Source organism: Rosa rugosa, chromosome 1 (assembly GCF_958449725.1).
Source record: "Rosa rugosa chromosome 1, drRosRugo1.1, whole genome shotgun sequence".
In the NCBI taxonomy this organism is placed as follows: domain Eukaryota; kingdom Viridiplantae; phylum Streptophyta; class Magnoliopsida; order Rosales; family Rosaceae; genus Rosa; species Rosa rugosa.
In genome coordinates, this window is record NC_084820.1 from 14042455 (window position 1) to 14063667 (window position 21213).

The window sequence follows — 21213 nt, forward strand, 5'->3', positions numbered from 1 at the left end:
TATTTCTTACTTTTATAAACACGTCATTTCATTATAATTGATATAACTCTCGAATAGACTTCTGCTCAAACAAATCCAAAAGAACTACTCTCTGGCTAATTTTAGCAACTCGAGTGCAAATTCCTAAGATTCCAATGACTTGTATTTGTTTTGTTCTGCTTTGGTCGTCAAATTTGAGCCTACAATCAAATAGACAAAATTATATAGAACATAGCGAGTGGGAAAGAAAGGAAATGTTGGGGAGGGATATCCAAGCTAAAAAAAAGTTGGCTGGTAAAGTCATTGTTGAACTTCAAAAGCTAGCAGTTGTACCGAACAGTGTACATCAAAGTTGGGGCAACCATCTTAGTTTGGTTGACTTACATTCAATTGACTTAAGAGTAAATGCCTTTCTTAGCTAGGTTGGCATTGCAGGTGTCTTGATTTATGAAAGAGCTCAAAATGGTATAAGATTAAAAGACTTATTTGTCTTGTCCTGCCAACTATAAACTTACATCTCAACTAGGAAACAAGTCAGTAGAGTCTCTGTATTGCTCTGCTCAGAGCTTCAGACTCATCATTTTATTACAAGAAATGAATTCTGAAATGAATGCAGGAAATAGTACATATATTCCAACACTAGAAAAAGTTCCACGTTTAGATCCAAAAGAAACGATTTCAACAACATTAAGAATTTAACTCCAAATTAATTCAAACACTAGAATAAGTAGATCTACTAATTCCACAAAACATTGATCCAACACTAGTTCAATAGTAGTAAATCTAATACATAAACATTGCATTTAGGCCACAAGCTCAGTGCAAATAAGATTAGTCTGACATAGTAACATCTTCATTAGATCCTGCATCCCCATCATTAGCACCACCATCATCAGCATCATCATTGTCGTCATCCTCATCATCAGCATCATTGTCATCATTGTCAGCAAAAGCATCAGCACTATCATCATGGCTTGAACCGGATGCAGGATTCATCTCCACAGTGCTACTTGAATTCGGTGGATAATTCATCTCCAAAGGTGGATAGTTTATCTCCAAAGTGTTCCTCTTGAAAATCTGTACCCCGAAATGCAAGTAATCCCCTTGGGAGCTGAAGAGGAGTAAGCTACCATGCTCCAGTGAGTAATGCTTCGCGAATCCAGGCCAACCCTTTTGCAGCCAAATCTTTCTGTTACTCTTTGTCAACTCGATTCCCCAGCCTGCTCCTTCAGAAACCTGGATAAGTATTATCTGTGCCAGACGATCTCCACATTGCCTCACAACAGTTCTTGGAATTTCCTGTACATAACATCATGTCCCCCATTAAACTAATTATGCAGCATGTAGAAACTAGGAAGACAATACATGTCACATGAAGATATTTATAAAATTAATTGTATTTTGGAAATCAAATTAATGATGCTAACCATCAAAAGGATTTTTAAAAAAACAACAAAAAAATAAAACCCTAGCCATGAAGCTGTAGTTAAAAGCAATAGACAAACACTAACCAGTGACAGCTGGTGAAGTATACCATAACCAAAACCAAAACCTGGCCACAACTTGTTCAGAAAATCTTAACAAGCTAGCACAAATTTTTACCACCATTCCATTTGGGATGGAAATATAAGGTAAACATCCAAACATCATGAAATAGAGTGCAAATACAAGCTGTATGCTAGTTTACAGCATATATGAACATATACAATCAATTTTTTCTATATTTTTGTGCTTTTGAGTTCTGAGTGAACAACTATATACTCAAACATATTTCATATTTGTAGGGTAGCAGGAAAAGGAAAGATCTATTAAGACAAGAAATTTCATTTTGGGTGCTTCAAAACACAAGAATGTGAGAAATATCAAATATCAAGGAAATTTTCCTTAAAAACACCTTAAAGTCTTGAACATCTATAGTGAAGAAGATGAAAAAGTATCAAAGAGAGTTTGCTACCTACGCCTTATATGATAAAAGTAAATGATATATATGAAGGAAAGATGAACTTAGAAGATGAAAGGAAGTTTTTCAACTCACAAGTTTTCCATCTTCAAGTGCTTGAGCCAAGACTATCACGAAGAAGCTTGGAATGGTGACTGGAAAGACAGAGCCTTTACGATTCCTCCGGCCATGAGAAGCCATCACAGATCAATGAGTTGGGATGCACTCTGCTTCAAGCTTCCAGAGGAGAGTTAAAAACTTGAATGACTGCTGAAAGCTGCTGTATAAATAGCCAATGCTTCCTTTGTTTCCGTTGGAGATTTTTACTTTTGATCTCAACCATTTATTTTTGATTAGTTTAAGCACTCTCTCTCTCTCATCTTTAATACCATCTTATGTAGGTAGAAAAATTTTCCTTTCAAACTCTCTTCATTAAGTGTGCAGTTGTGCAAAAGTTTGTCACTCTGTCCATCATGACTGTTCAAACGAAGGTAAAAAAAAAAGTGCATATCTATGGTTTTTCCTGCAGTAATTTTCTTTACCTTTCTATCTTGTTGTATTAGGTCATGGTTTGGGGGCTCCCATTACAGTAGTTTTTCAGTGAAGTAAGCATTGTAACCAAGAAAGAAAGAAAAGAAAGAATAATAACTTGGTTTAGGCTTTCAAAATAAAAAAGAAGACTCAGGAGTTATAATGCAGTTTCAGATATGTTGAAGACTTTCCTTACATACATCTTGACTATATGCTAATCATAGTTTTGAGTAGTTGTTAGATGCAAACATAGAAGGTAGCATAAAACTTGTTAACAAAGGCTGGAAATATTTTATAGCATAAATTGACCATAAGCTACCAGATAGTTTTGATCGCCTCAGGCATCTGCATCTTCAGCTCGGAATATGTGAACTTTAAACATTGGAACTTCGCATCCCTTTTTCAGCTCAAACACACAGGCATCCCCTACTTTGAGATGATTGTCATGCACAAATGATTTCCAAGATACTCTTCCTTGTCGTTGCTTTCCCTCACTCCATACCTCGACAGTGAACGTAGCAGGCCAAATTCTCCCAGCCGAATTCTGTAGGTTAACAGTACGAACACCTCTAGCACAAACACATTCTTTTGCAAAGGCTCCTTGTAATTTCTACAAGCAGAAAAGACAAATATATACATAAACGAGTCCATAATCCATTGTGCCCAACCTGTTTCACTCAAGAATTTATATTGCATACAAACTGGGATAGAGTAAATGGTCTACAAGTCTATTGTAGCAGGTAGTTGAGAAAGCTTACCAAATATCTTGATAGGTATGATTTTTGCATTCTGACTACAAGATATGGATTACTGTACTTGAAACTTGTAGCTCTCAGAAACGCTCCATCTCTTGTATCAACATCATGCTCATTAGCCTCTAAAGATGTTGATGCAGTAGGCATGCTTCCCCCCTCCGCTGTGTAATTTACAAGATCAACTTCATGACAAATTACAAACTAAAAGGAAAAAGAAGTCCAAAAGAACTTTGCATGGAAATTCACACAAAATAAACCAAAAATTCCATATGTAATTATGTACCTTGACAATTCTTTAAGGAACTAGGAGTACCATAACTTCTCTTTTCTCTTTGATGCTCCACTCCTTGATGTTTAGTTTTACCTCTGTGGTAGGAATTCACTTCAGCTTCATCACCTGATTTTGTCCTCATCCTCTTATGAGGCCAAAGGCCTGCCAATTCTCTTCTCCCTCTTTTCTTTGAGGGAACCACATCCAATATTTCAACAGAAACATCATCATCATCATCAAGTTCTTCCCCCTCGCCAAGGCTTGAATTCATGGGATAATCTATCTCCATAGTATTCCTACTAAAAATTTGCACTTGGAAACTGGCATAATCACCTTCACAACTCAACACTAATAAGTATCCATGGTCTAGGGAGTAAAACTTTGCGAATTCTGGCCAGCCCTTTTCTAACCAAACCTCACCATCACACCTTGTCAATCCTATTCGCCATTCTGCTCTGCTAGGAACCTTAAGCAATACTGACTCTGCCAAACAATTTCCATGCTTCATCACAAATGCCTTTGGAATTTCCTGTACAAGACTCGTCAAATTAAGATCGATGCACATGAATTTGTAGCATGTATGTAGCAACACAAACATACATATAAATGCAATGGTGCGTGAAGGTAAACCTAGGAAAAATAATCCCGAGAGTATTATACTTTCTTTTTTTACTTCAAATCTGTTACTTATAATATGATCAAACATTCTTTGCAAGCAGAGATTTCACAACGTTAGGATAGACGAGCCCTCCAGTAGTTTTGCATTAACCAAAACCCTTTGATACGTACAGTGCACATATATGTAAACGTTTTGTATGAATAAGAAGATGAAGTGTGAGAGACTTACAATCTTTCCATCTCGAAGTGCACTGTCAAGAACGATCTTGAAGAATCTTGGAGATTTGGCGGCAAAAGGAGAAGGCTCTTGATCTGTTTCTCTCATTACTTGTGCTTTCTCAATTCTCAATTTAGTAATCTTCTGTCAGAGAAGCTTTTTGCGTTTTTATAGTGAACGTGGTTAAGTGGGTGGGTCGGTGGCCCAATTGAACAGGCAATTTATTGACTAGTGTAAAAGTCCAAGCCCAATTAGCTCCGCCTCGTAAAACCCCTCCGGCCGCCGTCTGCGGTGGGCCCACTTCAAGGCTCCAAAACCCCACAATCGGCCGCAGAAGCCCGGAAGCTCCGCCTTCGACCTCCGATGGTATGAACCGTAACTATCGTGTCAATTTTTCCCTACTTTTTTATCTAATTTCTCCTGACAAATTTGGATGCTTGCAAGGCTGTGTTTGGAGGAAGGAAAACAATTTCTCCGGTGCTTGTGAAGAAGAGTTCATCTCTCGTAACTCGGCTTCTGCTGCATTGATCACAATCAACAATCCCAAAGACTATAGAAGTAATTGCTTCTTTTTTTTTTTTTTTTTTTTTTTTACATTTAAATATAATGATAGAAAATAAAAATGCTCTCCCTTTTTGCTTTGTTTGGACTATGTTTTAGTTTATTTTTTGTATATGTCATGCTTATGAAGACACCAAAGTCGTACAAAGGACCTGCTGGGTGCTGGTGATAAGAAATATTGCTACTCTAGAGTCTAAGCATTGACCAGTTGACTTGAATCTTCAGCTAACCACTGCCATTCACTGAGTTTTCTGAATTTGAGGGACTTGCAGTAGGATTTGGGTGGAAAAAATGGTTGTCTGATCGGCCTTAGGGAATTATGGCAGTGGAGTTACTTGGAGGAGCAGTATTTAGTCTGCTGTGTGATGGGGTTAAGCAAGCGATTGGAAAGCTCAAGCTCGAGGAAAGTTTGCTAGAATTTGTGTTGAAATTGATCTGCAGACACCTTTGAAACCTTTTGTGGAGATTGAAGGAGTTGCCTATGGAATTGTTTATGAGGGAATATCGCAAATTTGTTTCAATTGTGGTTGCTATGGACATGCCAAGGCTAATTGCCCTCATTCTGCTCCTTCTAAGCCTGTTCCTGATGCTGAAAATCATATGAATTCTGAAACTCTCACTTCCCCAGATTCTACTGCAACTAACTCTGTTCAGCATCCTACGGAAACTGCTTTGGTTACCAAAACCAACCATCAGTGTAATGGCATGGAGTTTGCTGATCAGAATGTGCAAGCAACTTGAACCGGCCACGGACCATGGATGCTCATGTCGTACAAAAACAAGAAAGCCAACTCTAGCAAGCTAGATTCCTGCTAACAGTGCCCCTGTTCCACCTGGTTCGAGATTCGCTCTACTTGAGACTTTTGTTGAAGGTGAGGACAATGCTCTTAATGAGGTACAACCTACTCCTGTTGATTCTTTAGATGTTAAAGACAATTCTGAACCTGCAGTGGTGCGTATGTGGAAACAAGTTCAAAAAAAAGCCAATATGATCACTACTGACAATGTGCAGCATGCTTCTACTTCCAACAAAAACATCTCAATTGGCAAACCTTCCGGATCTCAGATAAAGACTCTCAAAGACATAACTAATGGAAAGCCTAGTTCGAGACCATTTGCTCCTAAATTCAACCTGGGAAAAAGATCTAATCAATCTTCTGGAAAACACATTGTGACATCTTTAGCACAGAAGTCTAAAGCAACATCTCAGCCTATACGCATTGATAAAAATCAGTCTTCAGTTTCTTCCAGCTCAGTTCAAGATTCACATCCTCCATCCAATCTCTCTGCCAAATTTGGGAATTACCCTCCTGAGAGCTATTCAAATTTGGAGTCAACTTGCACTGAAATGGATTCGACTAATGAGGTTTCTACTAGCAATGGCCAGGTGTGTTCTGTCCTTGCTTCTGATAACTTGAACAACATGATATCTACTATCTCTGGCGAGAATACTAACCTATCCTCCAATATGGAGGACATGGTTGATAATTGATTTTGGGTCTCAACCCTCTTATTACCTGCTTTCCAATGATTAAAGTTCTCTTTTGGAATTCTAGAGGTGCAGGAAGTGAGAAATTTAGATCTGATATTGCAGATCTTGTTAAATTACATTCAATTGATATTTTGGCTGTTTGTGAACCCCGTGTCCAATTTCCTAGAGCTAAAGATTCACTCTTATCTCTTGGATTCTCTGATTATATCATTGTTGAAGCCAATGGATTTTCTGGTGGTATTTGGCTCTTTTGGAAATCTAATCTCTTTAAGGTCCATTTTGTGGATAAAAATTGTCAATCAATCACCGTTAGAGTGACTCTCTCTGGTGGTATCACTTGGATGCTTACTGTGCTTTATGCTAGTCCTACTAACTCTGTTAGAAGCAATCTATGGAATTATTTTGATCACCTGGTTTCAACACATCAGTTGCCTTGGATTTTTATTGGTGATTATAATGAGCTTTATTCCTCTGCTGACAAAAACTTTGGTTCTATGCGTGGAAGAATCGGAGGGCTTAAGCAATGGGCTGATCATAACGCCTTAATTGATATAGGTTTCATTGGGTCCAACTTTACTTGGTCTAATAACAGAATTAAGGAAAGGCTTGACAGAGCTTTTTGCACTTGTGATTGGAGATCTTACTTTCCTGAAGCATTTATAAGACATTTGGCTAAAATGAAATCTGATCACTGATGTGCTCATATTTTCCTATATTTCTTTGCCTCTTAATCTTAGTATTTATGCTTAGTCCTCCTTATTTCGAGTCATTTATGTTGTTACAGTGTTTTTGTAGGTTTGTCTCATAAAGAGAAGAAAAGAAGCTAAAATGAGCTAACTAGGATTAAAAGACGCCCAGGTCCCAGAATCTGTCTGTGCAGAACATCCAACTTCTCCGAATTACTGGGAGTTACTCAGATCGAATCAGACAATGAACCTTATATCATTGGAAAGCTACGGATGTCTACTTTCTGTAGAATTTTACGGATCTCGATTTCGATACTTCTGGAGAAAGTTATGATTATTTGAGTGAAGATAGGTCGGACAGGAAATCTGCTCGGGAATTTACAACCATTCGTGGAGAACTCAAGTTCTGTGGCACAAGATCATCAATCCTAATGTTTTAAGGAAGTTAATTCAGATGTGGATTCAATGAGGAACTTATTCCTACTTCTACAAGAGATATTTCAAGGTTTTCCCATTCCAAATGAAGAAAGGAATCTAAATCCAAGTTTTACAAGGAAACATGAAGCCAAAGATGAGCAGAAATCTTCCCTATATAAGGGAGCACGAATTTACATGAGTAGAGAGTCTCGGGAGCACAATGTAGACGCCTAAGGAGCAGAGACGACTCATCCATCTTCCCCATTTTTTCCCTTCCATTCTTTTTATGTTTTTCCTATGTTTTATTTAGTTATCTTTTGCTAAACCTTTTTCTAGGGTTAGAATGATGCCCTATCATGATTGTTTATGTACTTTGATGTTTTATTGATGGATTTATAGTTTCTTTATGATGAATGCTTAATCACTATTTGAATTGATGCTTTATGTTTAAGTTCTTTGATTGATCACCTTAGGGCTTTGCATATAGTAATTGGAAGACAAATTTGAAGCAGAGATGCAATATAATTTGATTAGCTTCTTGTGATTAAGTGTGGTAAATTACATTATTACTTGAGAAAGACTAATGGTTTGCTTGATTCCCTTGTTTTCTAAAGCGTAATGAGTCTTGCATGTTAAATTTATACCGGAGAAGGATAAACTGCATAGTTAGGATATAAGATCTTTACCCGAGAGGGAGAGCATCATACACTTAAGGAAAACTATGGTCTAGAGTACCTGAGAAGGACTTAGATACGGGAATTATCATCTAGAGAAACAAAAGAATCTGTTAATTGCATTGAAACATAAATAGGATTGTTAGTGGTTGATTCGGAAACCCTAGGTTTTATCATTATTTGTCTGTTTCTTTAATTCTCAAATTAATTGTTTATTGAAAAAACCCAAAAATCAATATCTTCTTTTGCTTGATTGTTTATGTGATTTTGTGTTTGGATTAATTAGGTTAGGATTTAAATTGATTATCAATCCTCAGTTGGAACGACCTCGTACTTGCACACTATACTAACGAAGATTCGTGCGCTTGCGAGTTTTAATTAAAATTGCACAACAATCACTGTCCTATTCTTTTACAACTTCATTCTAATAATTCTGTGAATAGAGCTGCTATCCCCTTCAGATTCCAGGCTATGTGGATGACTCACAATGATTTTGCCCCTTATGTTGATAATACCTGGAAAAATTCTCGTGGGTCTTTTGTTGAAAAAACTCAAGATCTATCCCATGCTCTTCTGGACTGGAATCAAAACACTTTTGGTAATGTCTTCAAAAAAAAAAGAGACAGCTACTTGCTCGCATCGGTGGAATTCAGAAAGCTACTGATAGGTACAGCAATCCCTTTCTTCTCAAACTTGAAGCTAAGCTTTTGATCGGCCTTAGGGAATTATGGCAGTGGAGTTACTTGGAGGAGCAGTATTTAGTCTGCTGTGTGATGGGGTTAAGCAAGCGATTGGAAAGACTGGGACTTTCAAATACCTCCTCAGAGATATCAAATCCACGCTAGAGTCTTTGAACAAACTACACTCCACAGCCATCCAACAAATTGGAGAGTACAACCTGGAATTAGGTCTCCCAAATGACGAAATTGAAGACCTCAGAGAACAGATGGAGCAAGGGGCGAAGCTTGTTTGCAACTTGTCCAATTTTCGCACGTGGAACTACTGCTGCATCAATTGTTACACTGACCAACTAGTTGACTTGGATAGGTCTCTCAAAAGAAACCCTAACAACAATGTACATAATAAACTTGAATCAAAGGAAATCGATCACTAAAAAGGGGCTTAATCATTTTCATCCAATGCGCTCGCTTAGTGTCGTTGCTTGTGTCCCTTACCCTAATTTATGCTCAGAGAAGGGTTTTTGATGTGACAAAATACGATGTTTGTGGAGATGGAAGAACATATAACAGCAAGATAATACTAACGACAATCTTACTTTTAAATTTTTAATCAAAGAGATAAAGATGATGAAGTAATTCAATTATTTATGGGATTTTTTTGGTTTAATTTCTAGGCCTTGATTAATGCATGGAATGGAGCTTGTCAGAATATTGGAGGAAGTATGGTGCTGTTCCCAAGAGGCACATTTGGGGTGGCTCCGGTGGTTCTTCCAGGTCCATGTAAGGGACCAATGGAGTTGGAAATTCAGGGTACCCTACAGGCTTCTAAGGAGGTCAAAGATTTCATTGATATTGACCATTGGATCACCATAAAATACGTTCACCGCTTGAGGATTATTAGTGGTGGAACCCTAGATGGCCTCGGAGCCGATGGTTGGGGATATAATGACTGCCAAAAAATCCAGGCCGTTGCAACTTGCAAGCAACTCCGTGCTGTAAGTGCTTCTTACACTGCTGGCTTCAATTTTTCCTTATTCATAAGATGGTGATAATTCTGTGTTTAGATCCTCTGTTTTTTTTTTTTTCTCTCTCTTTCCATTTTCAAGGTTATTTTGATTGGGCTTTGGTGTAGGGGTCTCGTTACAAGCTGCAATTTTGAAGTTCCATGAATTCAACTACGACGGCCATGGCGGACGTTGGTGGTGCAGGATTTGTAGCGGTTGAAGAGGATATAAAGTTTAGAATTAAGGTTTTCTTTTGTTTTTAAATTTCAGTTGGGCCTCCTACTGTTTGTTTGAGCTCTGACTTTTGTGTACTAATAATCTATTGGGTCTTTTTATTAGATTTTGTTTAAGTTATTTTAGAATGCCTGTTAAATCAAGATTGATTTACATGGGAAAAGAATTGGCCCTAGAGTAGGTCGTAGTTATGTGGATGCTACCTATAATGAGGGTGATGGCAGTGGAGAAGGAAGTGGAGCTAAGTCAATCTGGTCTGTCAGGTAGGAGCAAACAATCATTTAGAGGTGGTTCGTCACGGGTATCAAAGTCTCTACAGATTTAGGGTCCATGCCATGACACTGCAACCTCTCCGGTGAAAACGATGGTCGATAAACCCGGGTCTGTTGGTGTCAAGATTGCAGAGAGAAGGTTGGTGGTGAACAGTAGTAGGCATGATGGGGGTTTAGCAGGTAAAATAGTTCCAATGGAGGAGGTGGGAAGTCAGAGTGTAGGTGATATTGATTCGGATGGGTGTGGTGATCAGAGACTCCAGTTGACTATTCAACCGACTATGAACTTGGTGGATAGTGATGCAGTTTGTAGGTTGGGGTCGGCTTTCAGGGAAGTCTTTGGTCAACACGCTCATTATGGTGAAGGTGGTCCGTTTGTGGTGTTTGCTTTTAATGCAATGGATAAGGGTAAAGTGGCTACGTTGGAATTTTCTTTAGGTGCCAATAGAAAGTCCCCAGTAGGCAAAAAGACTCTGAAGGGCAGGAAACTAATATCTGTGTCAGCTAAAAGAAAGTTGAGATTGGAAGGGGCTCGAAATGAAGGTAATATGGAGGTTGAGGGGGGGGAAGAGGAAATGTTATGGAAGGTGAAGATCGACTATCTAAGAAGGTGATGCTTTCTTCAGGTGTCCCTAAAGTGGTGGGTGCAGCGGGGCTGCCCCACCACGAGCAATGAGGATCATGAGTTGGAACGTCCGAGGGATGAGGGGATCCCGGACGTTCAGAGACCTGAAAGATCTCATCTGCCTCCATAAGCCTGATTTGGTTTTTCTTATTTAAACAAAGATGACATCGTGTCATGATTGGGTATGGATGAAATTCTTTCAGTACTGAGAGATGAAACTAATGGTGGTTGCTCGGGTGGATTATGTATGCTCTGGAGGAATAACATTACAGTTTCTTTTATTTCTTCGAGTTTTTATTATATTGATACTATGGTTACTTGGGAGGATGGCTATAAGTGTAGGGTGACGGGGTTCTATGGTGAATCGACTACTAGTCAGAGACATTTATCATGGGATTTGCTGCGTAATTTGGCTGGGGAGCGAGAAGGACCTTGGTTGTGTTGTGGGGATTTTAATGAGATCTTGTGTGTCAACGAAAAGACAGGTCCGGCTATTAGATCGCAGAGACAGATTGATAATTTTCTATATGCCTTGGAAGATTGTGGTTTGTATGAGTTTGCTTTTACTGGGTATGAATTTACATGGGATAATAGACGGGAGGGCGATGCTAATGTGAAGGAAAGAATTGATAGAGGATTTGGTAATTTTGAGCTAAATCAGGAGTGTGGAGGATTCTTAGCTAATCATCTTGTCACAATGGCCTCAGACCATTACCCTATCCTTATTGAACGTGAACCTCTTGTGGCCAATGGTGGTATTAATCAAAGACGAGGTAGAATGTTTTTGTTTGAGGAAATGTGGACCAAGGAGGAGGAGTGTGGTCTTTTAGTTCAACAAACATGGGCTGATGGTAGTAACGGTGGAGTAGTTGTCAAAATTAGAAGGGTGGCTGAGAGATTGAAAATGTGGAGAAAGGAAAAAATTTCTAGTGTATGTCGGCAGGTGAATGAATTAAGACTGGAGCTTGATGATTTGCAGCGTCAATCACCTTCCCATGAAATCATGCAAAAGAGAAGGGAAGTGGAAATTAACTTAGACAAAGTGTTGGAGAGGGAGGAAATTATGTGGTGTCAAAGATCTAGGGTTAATTGGCTCCAACATGGGGATCGGAATACTAAATTTTTCCACAGCTATGCAAGGCAAAGGGGACGTACCAATAAAATCTCGGGTATATTGGGAGAAGATAATCGGTGGAGAACTAGTATGCATGATATTGGGTATGAGTTTGTAACATATTTTCGGCATTTGTTTTCCTCTACTGGTGGGCAATTCAATGATAGTATGTTCCAGGCCATTAGTGCAAGAGTTTCTAAAGCTCATGTGGATTCACTTTCAAAAAGTTTTACAAGGCAGAAGTGGAAAGGGCTCTCAAAGGAATGGGAGCTACAAAGGCTCCAGGACTGGATGGGATGCCCCCCATTTTCTATCAGAAGTATTGGTCTGTTGTGGGTTCAGAGGTGGTAGCGAGATGTTTGGATTTTCTCAATGGACAAGGTTCTATTGCGGAGCTTAGCCATTCTTTAATTGCATTAAGTCCGAAAGTTGCAAGTCCAAAGAAGGTGACGGAGTTTAGACCGATTAGTCTCTGTAATGTGTTGTATAAGTTGGTGTCGAAGACTTTGGCTAATAGATTGAAGTTGGTGCTTCCGGATGTTATTTCTGATTACCAGAGTGCGTTCATACCAAATAGGTCTATTCATGATAGTGTGATTGCGGCCTTTGAGGTAATTCATAATCTGAAGAGGTGAGGTAAGAAGAGTAGACAGAAGGTGGCGTTGAAGCTAGACATGGCTAAAGCCTATGATAGAGTGGAATGGAATTTTCTGAAAAAGATGATGGAGGTGTTGGGTTTCCCTAGTAGATTTGTGGAGCTTATTATGGAGTGCATACAGACTATTACTTATTCTATTTTACTCGAGGGCAAACCTTTTGGGATGGTGAGGCCTAAGCGTGGGCTTGGGCAAGGTGATCCGATTTCCCCATATCTCTTTATCATTGTTGCTGAGGGATTCTCTTCTTTATTATGGAAGGCAGAGGCTGATAACCAGATACATGGTGTTGCAATAGTGAGGGGAGCTCCTTCTATATCTCATTTGTTTTTCGCAGATGACAGTTTACTTTTCTGTGATGCTTCGAAGGAGGATTGCATCAAGCTAAAGGAGGTTTTTGGGATGTATGAATTAGCTTCAAGGCAGAAAATTAATACAGATAAATCTGCTATTAGTTTTAGCCCGAGAACGTCACATGGGGTGAAGGAGGAGTGTTGTGAAATCCTTGACATGAAGATGGTACCATGCCATGAGAGGTACCTAGGATTGCCTACAATTACAGGGAGAGATAAGAAGCGTACCTTTGAAGGTGTGGCGGATAAGGTTTGGAAGCGTGTTCAAGGATGGGAAGGCAAAATCTTATCCAAAGGTGGCAGGGAGATCCTTATCAAAAAGCAGTTGCGCAGGCAATTCCTACATATACTATGAGTGTATTTCAGCTACCAATTGGAACGTGTGAGGAGATAAATAAACATTTAGCACGGTTTTGGTGGAGCAAGCCAGGAGGGAGAGGAATTCATTGGAGGAGCTGGGATCGTATGTGTATGAGTAAGAATGAAGGTGGATTGGGTTTCAGGGAATTCCAACAATTTAACAAAGCACTTGTGGCAAAACAAGGATGGAGACTATTACGTTATCCTGACTCACTAGTTGGCAGAATGCTTAAGGCTCTGTATTTTTCAAAATCCAATTTCCTTGAGGCTGATGTGGGGAAGAATCCTTCATCTATATGGCGTGCTATCGTTTGGGGTGGGGAATTATTGAAGCAAGGGTTGAGGTGGAGAGTGGGTAATGGCGAAGATATAAGAGTCTTTCTTGACCCGTGGGTATCTGAGTTGAATGGTTTTGGTGTGACTTATAAATCTGGTGTGAATATGACAATGAAGGTGTCAGAATTGATTTCAATTTCAAGAGGATGGGATATATCCAAATTGGAGCAAATAGGTACAACTCAGGAGGTTGATGCTATTCTACATATCCCACTAGTGAGGCTGGGTGGACTTGACCAATTAATCTGGAATCAAAATCGACATGGAAAGTACTCAGTGAAGAGAAGGTATTGGTTGGCTCTTAAGGATGCAAGAGGGCGAGGAGTTCACCAGAATCCGGCACCGGTGGCCGCTAATTATTGGCGTCATGTTTGGAAACTTAAACTCCACTACTAGAAAAACAGGCATTTTCACACAGATGAAAACAGGCATTTTCACACAGATTTCACCTGTGTGAATACATACAAATTTACACGGATTTCTGTGTGTATTCATCTTTCACACAATACAGTCACGGATTTGTAATTTGTACGTGTTGCGAGCGTTGCTAATACCCTCTCACACTGAAAAGGCTGTCCGTGTGTAATATTTGTGCGGGCCCCACTTTAATTTCAGCAACTACACTTATATCTGTATTTATATATTCATTGAATTTTAATTAATTTAACTTCATTTAATTTTAAAAAAAAAATTTGATTCCTCCATTTACTGTATTGTCCTTCATGTGATTTTCCAGAACTGGAGTCTTTCAAATTGTCTTGAGAGCTTCTATAATACGCCAGACGCAACAAAGCAGTGAATGATCATCTCAGGCTGCTTGATTTCAACCTGATTGAAGCGCAACTCCATTGACCAATAGTAACCCCAGCAAGAAGCCAAGCTCTTCGTCATTCCTCACAGCCAATAACATATGCATTGGGATAATCCTGTTCTTCTTGTTGCCCCGAGCTGCATTTCCAGACAACTCCAGCACCTGAACTAAAACCCACAGACAAAATTAGGTCAAAATCTCAGGGCGAAATTGAAATATACCCTAAACTTCAAACTCAAAGCTGAAACCCTTGCTAACAAAATTGAACCGAAACTCTAAATTTATAAATGCAAGAGCGACAGAGAGAGAGAGAGAGAGAGAGAGAGAGAGAGATGAGCGCACTTTTAGCTGCGAGGTACTCAAGCACGCGGCCAAGTAGACGGGAGCACCAGAGCCGACACGCTGAGCATACCTTCCCTTCTTCAAGTAGCGGCCAATCCTACTGACCGGAAATTGCAAACCGGCTTTGACGGAGCGAGTCACCACCTTCTTCTTGGGGCCATCGCCCTTCCTTCCTCCGGCTTGCACTTCAGACCCCTCTGGAACCTATCAACACCACAAAACCAAACCAACCCCATCAAAAAAAAATTCTCAGATCCACAAATAATAGATCTTACACCCATAGATCTACAATAAAGAATCACAAAAATAGCAAGAAAATTACATAGAATAACAAAGACAATAGTAGAGAGAAATAACTGAAAACCAGATGTAAAGCTTAGTACTTCATAGATAGATCTGGAGAGAGAGAGAGAGAGAGAGAGAGAGAGAGAGAGAGAGAGAGAGGTAGGTGGTTCTGACTTGAGAGACCTGAAAAACTTAAATGAAGAGATATTATCTATCTCTCTCTCTGCGTCTCTCTTTCTCTGAGTCTACGAGTGTCTGAAAATGGGGGCTTAACCTCAGTAGTCAAAAGTCAAAGCAGCATGCAAAGATTTTCAACCGCAGTCAATTTCTAACCATTCTAAAAGTGAGACCCGAAATCACCGGTGACCTAGTCCTTTGTTATCGGCTACAGCCCGCTGGCCCAATCACCAAGCCCCATACAGCGACAACCCCGATTAATAATGAAGGCAATCTGTGTGAAATCTGGAAATAGTGAGCCAAATAAAATTACACTACTAAAATTATGTATTTAAATTTTGTCTTTCAGTTTATTTTGATATAAAACTCACACGGATGGCCGTGTCAGTTCTAAATATTAACATTTTTTTTTTTCGGTTATATAAATATTAACACTATTCATATATAATTATGTTTACTAGAATCTTATTATTCATATTTTTACACAGATATCCATGTGAAAAAATATTTCACACTGAAAACCATGTGAATTTTTAATTTACCTCCGACAGTTTACAGAATTCTCTGAATTTTACTTTATTTCACACGGACTCCGTGTATAAATTGACTTGAAAAATATTGGGTCCCAGTTTGAACCTTATGTGGCCACAATAGTCTGTGCGGAAAATGTATACACACGGATTCCGTGTGTACTATAACACTTTATACACCGATAATTGTCTGTGTGAAGCTCTGTGACAACATCATCCGTGTGAAATGACCTATTTATCTAGTAGTGCTCCCTCCAAAGATGTTGCATTTTATCTTGAGGTGTTCAAAGGGGACTATGCCATGCATGAGTTCTTTATACACGAGACCGCATTGTGAACGTTCCTATGTGCTCTAGATGCCAGTAAGCTTATGAAACACCTTTACACGCAACATTTCAGTGTCCTTCGAGTGTTGCGGTGTTGGAAAAGGTGTGTTTGGGTTGTGGTGCATGGGGCAGTTTTATGGAGTTTCTAGAAGATGCTAGAAGAAACTATCAGTAGATGAGGTTAGTTTTTTAATTGTTCTCCTTTGGGTTAATTGGAAAGAAAGAAATGCTATTTATCATGGTGAGCAAGGAAAAGATTCTTTGGTGGTGTATGAAATGGGTGCTTCCATATGGGAGAGCATTAAGCAAGCAAAACTTCGTGGTCATGGGGGTCACGTGGATGACTATACTGGAGCTGGTTATGCAAATATGATTTGGGCTCCACCAACATTGGGAAGGCTTAAATTAAACTGTGATGCATCAGTGGCTGCTAATGGAGAACAAGTGGGTGTTGGTATTGTATGCCGCGATAGTGAAGGAAATTTTGTCGCAGCATTGGGAGAGAGGCTTGTTGGAAGATTAAGTCCTTGTGCAGCTGAGTTGTTCTCTGTATTGAGGGATCTTGAGTGGGCTATGGACCAGGGGTGGAATGGTTTGGTAATTGAAACAGATTGTTTGGAGGCTGTGAGGATGGTAAACGGAAGTGATGAATGTCTTGCAAGTGAGGGTGTCCTGGTGGAGCGAATTAGAGAGATTTTGGATGCTTTGGATATTCCTAATATTCATCATGTTCCGAGGGTGGCTAATATGGCGGCTTATACGGGGCAGGAGTGGTAGCCCGGGGTAATGGGCGTAGTAGTTGGTTAGGGGTTGGGCCTCCTTGGCTCATGGATGTCATTATTAATGACGGACCCGTAACTGGTTTAGGTTCTAGGGAGGAGAGTGGAGATTTTATGTCCATCACCGGATATTCCCATGTTTTGTAATTTTGGTTAGCCTTTGAATAAAAGTTTTGGTTAGCCTTTGAATAAAAGTTTACTTATTCTCAAAAAAAAAAAAAAGATTGATTGAAATTGGGTTCTGAAGTACAAGTCAGCCTAATATGTACATAAACCGGTCACAACCAATCTCCTTTTACAAGGCCTTTTAATGTAATTTTCCATATTTAATGAAATCTCATTTTACAGACCAAAAAGAAAAAATCATAGTTTTAATATTTATCAAATATATATAAATGCTTTAATGCAAACACTCTTTCTGTTTTTTTAAGTTCAACTGAGAAATGCGTTGAGATTTTCAGTTCTGATGTTCTGTAGATGAACTAAAAATAACGAGGCTTGCATTTTTTTTATATCAATATGGATGTGTGAAAGTAAATTGTAAAAAAAATTGAAAAATTAATGAAAGGTAATACTTAATTAGACAAGTTAATTAGAACAGTCAAAAACTAAATTAAATACTTAGAAATAAAAAAGTACTCATAATAAAATCATAATCGCATAAAATTTGGTAATTAATAACTGTGTAAGTTTGCATGACTAAATCGTTCAGACCCAAGAACCTGCTTCGTAGACTAAATCGTTCACTTCAGTGTCTCATACTAGACAATTGGCAGCGTGGTTGGATTTTATTACTGTGGATTGTTGCCATGCATGGCTTCACTTTTTGCCTGGAAATTCTACCAATACAGAAACAAAGCAGCATTTGAAGTCATCGGCTATTGCTTGCCAGTAGCCAAAGGAGCTGCAGAAACTTTGAAGCTTAACATGGCCCTCATCCTTTTACCTGTTTGTCGTAACACACTGACATGGCTTCGATCAACACAAGCTAGGTCCTTCATTCCCTTTGATGACAACATTAATTTCCACATGGTAAAGGGCTAGTCAGTAGTCACACATTTCCACTACTCTAGTTCTGTTTTTGTTGAACTAGTGTTTAACATTTTCCTACAGATGATTGCATTTGCTATAGCAATTGGAATAATTGTTCATGCTGGGAACCATGTGGCATGTGACTTTCCTCGTCTAGTAAACTCATCTGCGGAAGAATTTGAGCCAATATCCTCTGATTTCCATGGCAAAAACCCGACGTACAAATTCTTATTCACTGGACCAGAAGGCTTGACTGGAATTCTGATGGTGATTTTTATGGCCATCTCATTCACGCTAGCAGCGAGTCACTTTCGAAGGAACATGGTGAGGCTTCCTGCCCCCTTGAACAAACTGACTGGGTTTAATGCGTTCTGGTATTCTCATCATCTGCTAGGTCTGGTCTACGTTTTGCTACTCATCCATGGAAGCTGTTTGTACTTTGTCCACGAGTGGTATCAGAAAACGGTAAGGAATTTGAGTAACAATAGTTACAACAAACAATTGTGGCTCATCTATGAACAGCTACCGGTAATACTATATGTGTCTTCCTAAATCTCCCAGACATGGATGTACATCTCTGTTCCATTTCTGCTGTATGTAGCAGAGCGCAGTATCCGAACATGTAGATCAAAACACTATTCAGGTAAGATACTAAAGGTGAACGCACTTCACTAAAATCTAAGCCTCTATAGTTTTGAGTATTTGAGATGTTTATAGACACTAAGGTGGTTTCTGATCCTTCAACAGGCTACAATCTTACCCGGAAATGTTATCAGCTTAATCATGTCCAAGCCACCTGGATTTAAGTACAGAAGTGGGCAATGCATATTTCTACAATGCCCAACAATCTCCCCATTTGAATGGTAAGTGTGATTCTGGATGAAACGAACTTCCCCTTCCATTCTCACCCTTTTGTTAATTTCATGAATGCAATCGTTTTCAGGCACCCATTTTCCATCACCTCGGCACCTGGGGATGAGCATCTGAGTGTTCATATCCGAACAGTTGGAGACTGGACGCAAGAATTGAAGCAAGCCATTTCTGAGGGAGATCATTCATTATCCTTGGTTCATCAAACATTCAATCTAGTGTTGCTCAGCCACAAGATATGGATCAAATAAGACTATGCAGACAACCCAAATTGTTTTTTGATGGTCCATATAGTGATATGGGCCAATGGCACAGGTCTACGGCAACTATGATGTCGTACTCCTTGTGGGTCTTGGCATTGGAGCTACCCCTTTTGTAAGCATCCTTAAAGATCTTCTTAACACAGTTCTAGAGAGAGAGGCTCCTGCCTCTCTCTAACCCCAGCTCTCTCTTCTCACAGCTCCTGCTCCTGCTTTTCTCTTTGGTTTTCCCTCACCCATGTGGTGACCCTTCATCCTCTGTGGTGATTCCTCATCCTCTGTGGTGAGTTGTTCTCCTTGTTTTTTCCTCTTCTTTTGCATCTGATTTTGCCCTCACAAATCAAATCTGTTTTTAGATCTTAGATCTAAATCTCTAAGATATACTCTCAGATTTGTTTTTCATGGTCATTCTCAGTTTTTGTTCTTCCTTTGCTCCTCAAGATTTTCAAACCGTGAACAAATCTCCTTCTTCTTGTCTACCTTGTCCTGCCATGGAAGCTTTCGTACACCTCTGCAACCACCTCTTCAGATCTCAGGTTTCTTTGCTAAGATTTATTTTGGCTTGGTTGTTGTTGTTCTTTTATGCGAGATCTTCTCGTAATCGGTCAACTGGAAAATGTATGGCGGCTCTGTCCGTATCCTCACCTCTGCAGACCACCCTTGGTTACCAATCGATTTCCGTCGGAGCTCCGGTGATGAATCTGCTATGGCGGCTACAAGTTGGAGATGAAGAAGAAGCTTTGATTAGGGTTTGGGTTTTTTGGGCTGCTTGGGCTTTTAATTTTTAGTTTGGGTTTTAATTTTATCCTACTCATGTCTTAATTCGTATGAATTTCTGACTTTGAGGGGTTTGTTGCCTGCCCTTGGCTTTGTTTGGGCCTTCTATGCCGTTTGGCTTTATGAATATCAGTTTCACGACCAAAAAAAGATCTTCTTAACAGCACAAGAACAACTGGTACAATTCATAACATATAAGCAGGTTGTTTGTCACTATCTAATATATTATTCTTGGTAACTAAGATTATATGCATTTATTCAAATACAGAAACTAGTACACCATCAGGCAGCCTAAATAGTTTTACATCATCATGTTTGACACCCAATGACAAGAAGAAATCACAGAGGACTACAAATGCTCATTTCTATTGGGTTACCTGGCTCTTTTGAGTGGTTTAAAGGAGTCATGGATGAAGTGGCAGAAATGGATCTCAAAGTAAAGCAATGCATTTCTAATCTTTAAAGAACATAGTTATATCACTTTAGGGATGAGCTTCCTGACTCTTTTGTCCTTTTCTCTTAACAGGGTCAGATTGAACTTCACAACTACCTTACGAGTGTCTACGAAGAGGGTGATGCAAGGTCAACTCTAATCACCATGGTCCAAGCTCTCAACCATGCCAAACATGGAGTTGACATCCTATCTGGCACCAGATTATGATACTTCATTACCATTTCCCTCAACAAACAGTAAACGGGTAATTATGTTCCTAAAGCAATAAATGACCTTTCAACGTTGATGCTTTGCAGGTAATGACTCATTTTGCAAGACCTAATTGGAAAGAAGTGTTTACCAAGATAGCTTCCAAGCATCCATTTTCGACAGTGGGCGAAGATAATCTACCAGAAGTCCAGAACTATACACGTTAAATCAAGAATTCAAAAAAAAAAAAAAAAAACTGGATCTAAGAATATGTTATTTTGCAGGGATATTCTACTGTGGGATGCCAATGTTAGCAAAGGAGCTGAAGATGCTATCACTTGAGCTCAGTCACAAGACATCGACACACTTTGAATTCCACAAGGAGTACTTTTAAAACTAGGAACTTACACAAAGATGACACAGCTATTCTTCTGTAATCATTCTGATTATCCATAGATGAAACTAATCATATATGTATAATGATAGTAGCTCAGAAAGATGTAAATGCAATTGTTTACCACACACACACACACATTTATATATATAAAGAAATGTAGACCAATATCATAGAGAATTTCAATAAAACATGAGAGAGATTAAAACTAAT

General features: G+C 39.2%; 5 protein-coding genes across 6 annotated transcripts; 3 read left to right on the top strand and 2 right to left on the bottom strand.

Moving 5' to 3' along the window:
- Positions 1-635: 635 nt before the first annotated feature.
- Positions 636-4824, bottom strand: LOC133727323 (B3 domain-containing transcription factor VRN1-like). 2 transcript variants are annotated; one of them, XM_062154917.1, is made up of 6 exons: positions 4323-4824; positions 3488-4004; positions 3208-3365; positions 2769-3059; positions 2015-2145; positions 636-1278 (listed from the first exon to the last, which is right to left on the bottom strand). In XM_062154917.1, exons 1-4 carry the CDS (start codon positions 4416-4418, stop codon positions 2787-2789), a joined length of 1044 nt encoding a protein of 347 aa, XP_062010901.1. In that variant the 5' UTR covers positions 4419-4824; the 3' UTR covers positions 636-1278; positions 2015-2145; positions 2769-2786. The 2 variants fall into 2 exon arrangements, with proteins under 2 accessions (XP_062010901.1, XP_062010900.1); XM_062154916.1 differs by having other exon boundaries at positions 2015-3059.
- On the bottom strand, positions 811-2119 carry LOC133708043 (B3 domain-containing protein REM20-like). The gene is made up of 2 exons (XM_062133520.1): positions 2015-2119; positions 811-1278 (listed from the first exon to the last, which is right to left on the bottom strand). Exons 1-2 carry the CDS (start codon positions 2117-2119, stop codon positions 811-813), a joined length of 573 nt encoding a protein of 190 aa, XP_061989504.1.
- A 1574-nt stretch (positions 4825-6398) lies between the features above and the next one.
- Positions 6399-7058, top strand: LOC133708260 (uncharacterized). Its single transcript, XM_062133743.1, has one exon. It carries the CDS (start codon positions 6399-6401, stop codon positions 7056-7058), a length of 660 nt encoding a protein of 219 aa, XP_061989727.1.
- Positions 7059-16521: 9463 nt separating this feature from the next.
- LOC133708333 (uncharacterized) lies at positions 16522-17022 on the top strand. Its single transcript, XM_062133818.1, has one exon. It carries the CDS (start codon positions 16522-16524, stop codon positions 17020-17022), a length of 501 nt encoding a protein of 166 aa, XP_061989802.1.
- A 697-nt stretch (positions 17023-17719) lies between these two features.
- LOC133708412 (respiratory burst oxidase homolog protein E-like) lies at positions 17720-21157 on the top strand. Its single transcript, XM_062133902.1, is given in 13 exon segments — positions 17720-17833; positions 17835-18056; positions 18138-18521; positions 18618-18713; positions 18804-18919; positions 19000-19146; positions 19188-19242; positions 19245-19331; positions 20207-20337; positions 20339-20399; positions 20490-20617; positions 20713-20792; positions 20891-21157. Coding segments are annotated over 13 exon segments (1731 nt in total). The 3' UTR covers positions 21001-21157.
- Positions 21158-21213: the final 56 nt, after the last annotated feature.

Excerpts from the sequence above, each read along its gene's own strand:
- LOC133708043 (XM_062133520.1), bottom strand. The coding sequence starts at position 2,119 with ATGGCTTCTCATGGCCGGAGGAATCGTAAAGGCTCTGTCTTTCCAGTC. Across the intron at positions 1,279-2,014 it reads CACTTGAAGATGGAAAACTT|GAAATTCCAAGAACTGTTGT; the intron begins GTGAGTTGAAAA and ends TGTTATGTACAG.
- LOC133727323 (XM_062154917.1), bottom strand. The coding sequence starts at position 4,418 with ATGAGAGAAACAGATCAAGAGCCTTCTCCTTTTGCCGCCAAATCTCCA. Across the intron at positions 4,005-4,322 it reads CACTTCGAGATGGAAAGATT|GAAATTCCAAAGGCATTTGT; the intron begins GTAAGTCTCTCA and ends AGTCTTGTACAG. Across the intron at positions 3,060-3,207 it reads CATACCTATCAAGATATTTG|AAATTACAAGGAGCCTTTGC; the intron begins GTAAGCTTTCTC and ends TTCTGCTTGTAG.
- LOC133708260 (XM_062133743.1), top strand. The coding sequence starts at position 6,399 with ATGATTAAAGTTCTCTTTTGGAATTCTAGAGGTGCAGGAAGTGAGAAA.
- LOC133708333 (XM_062133818.1), top strand. The coding sequence starts at position 16,522 with ATGGGTGCTTCCATATGGGAGAGCATTAAGCAAGCAAAACTTCGTGGT.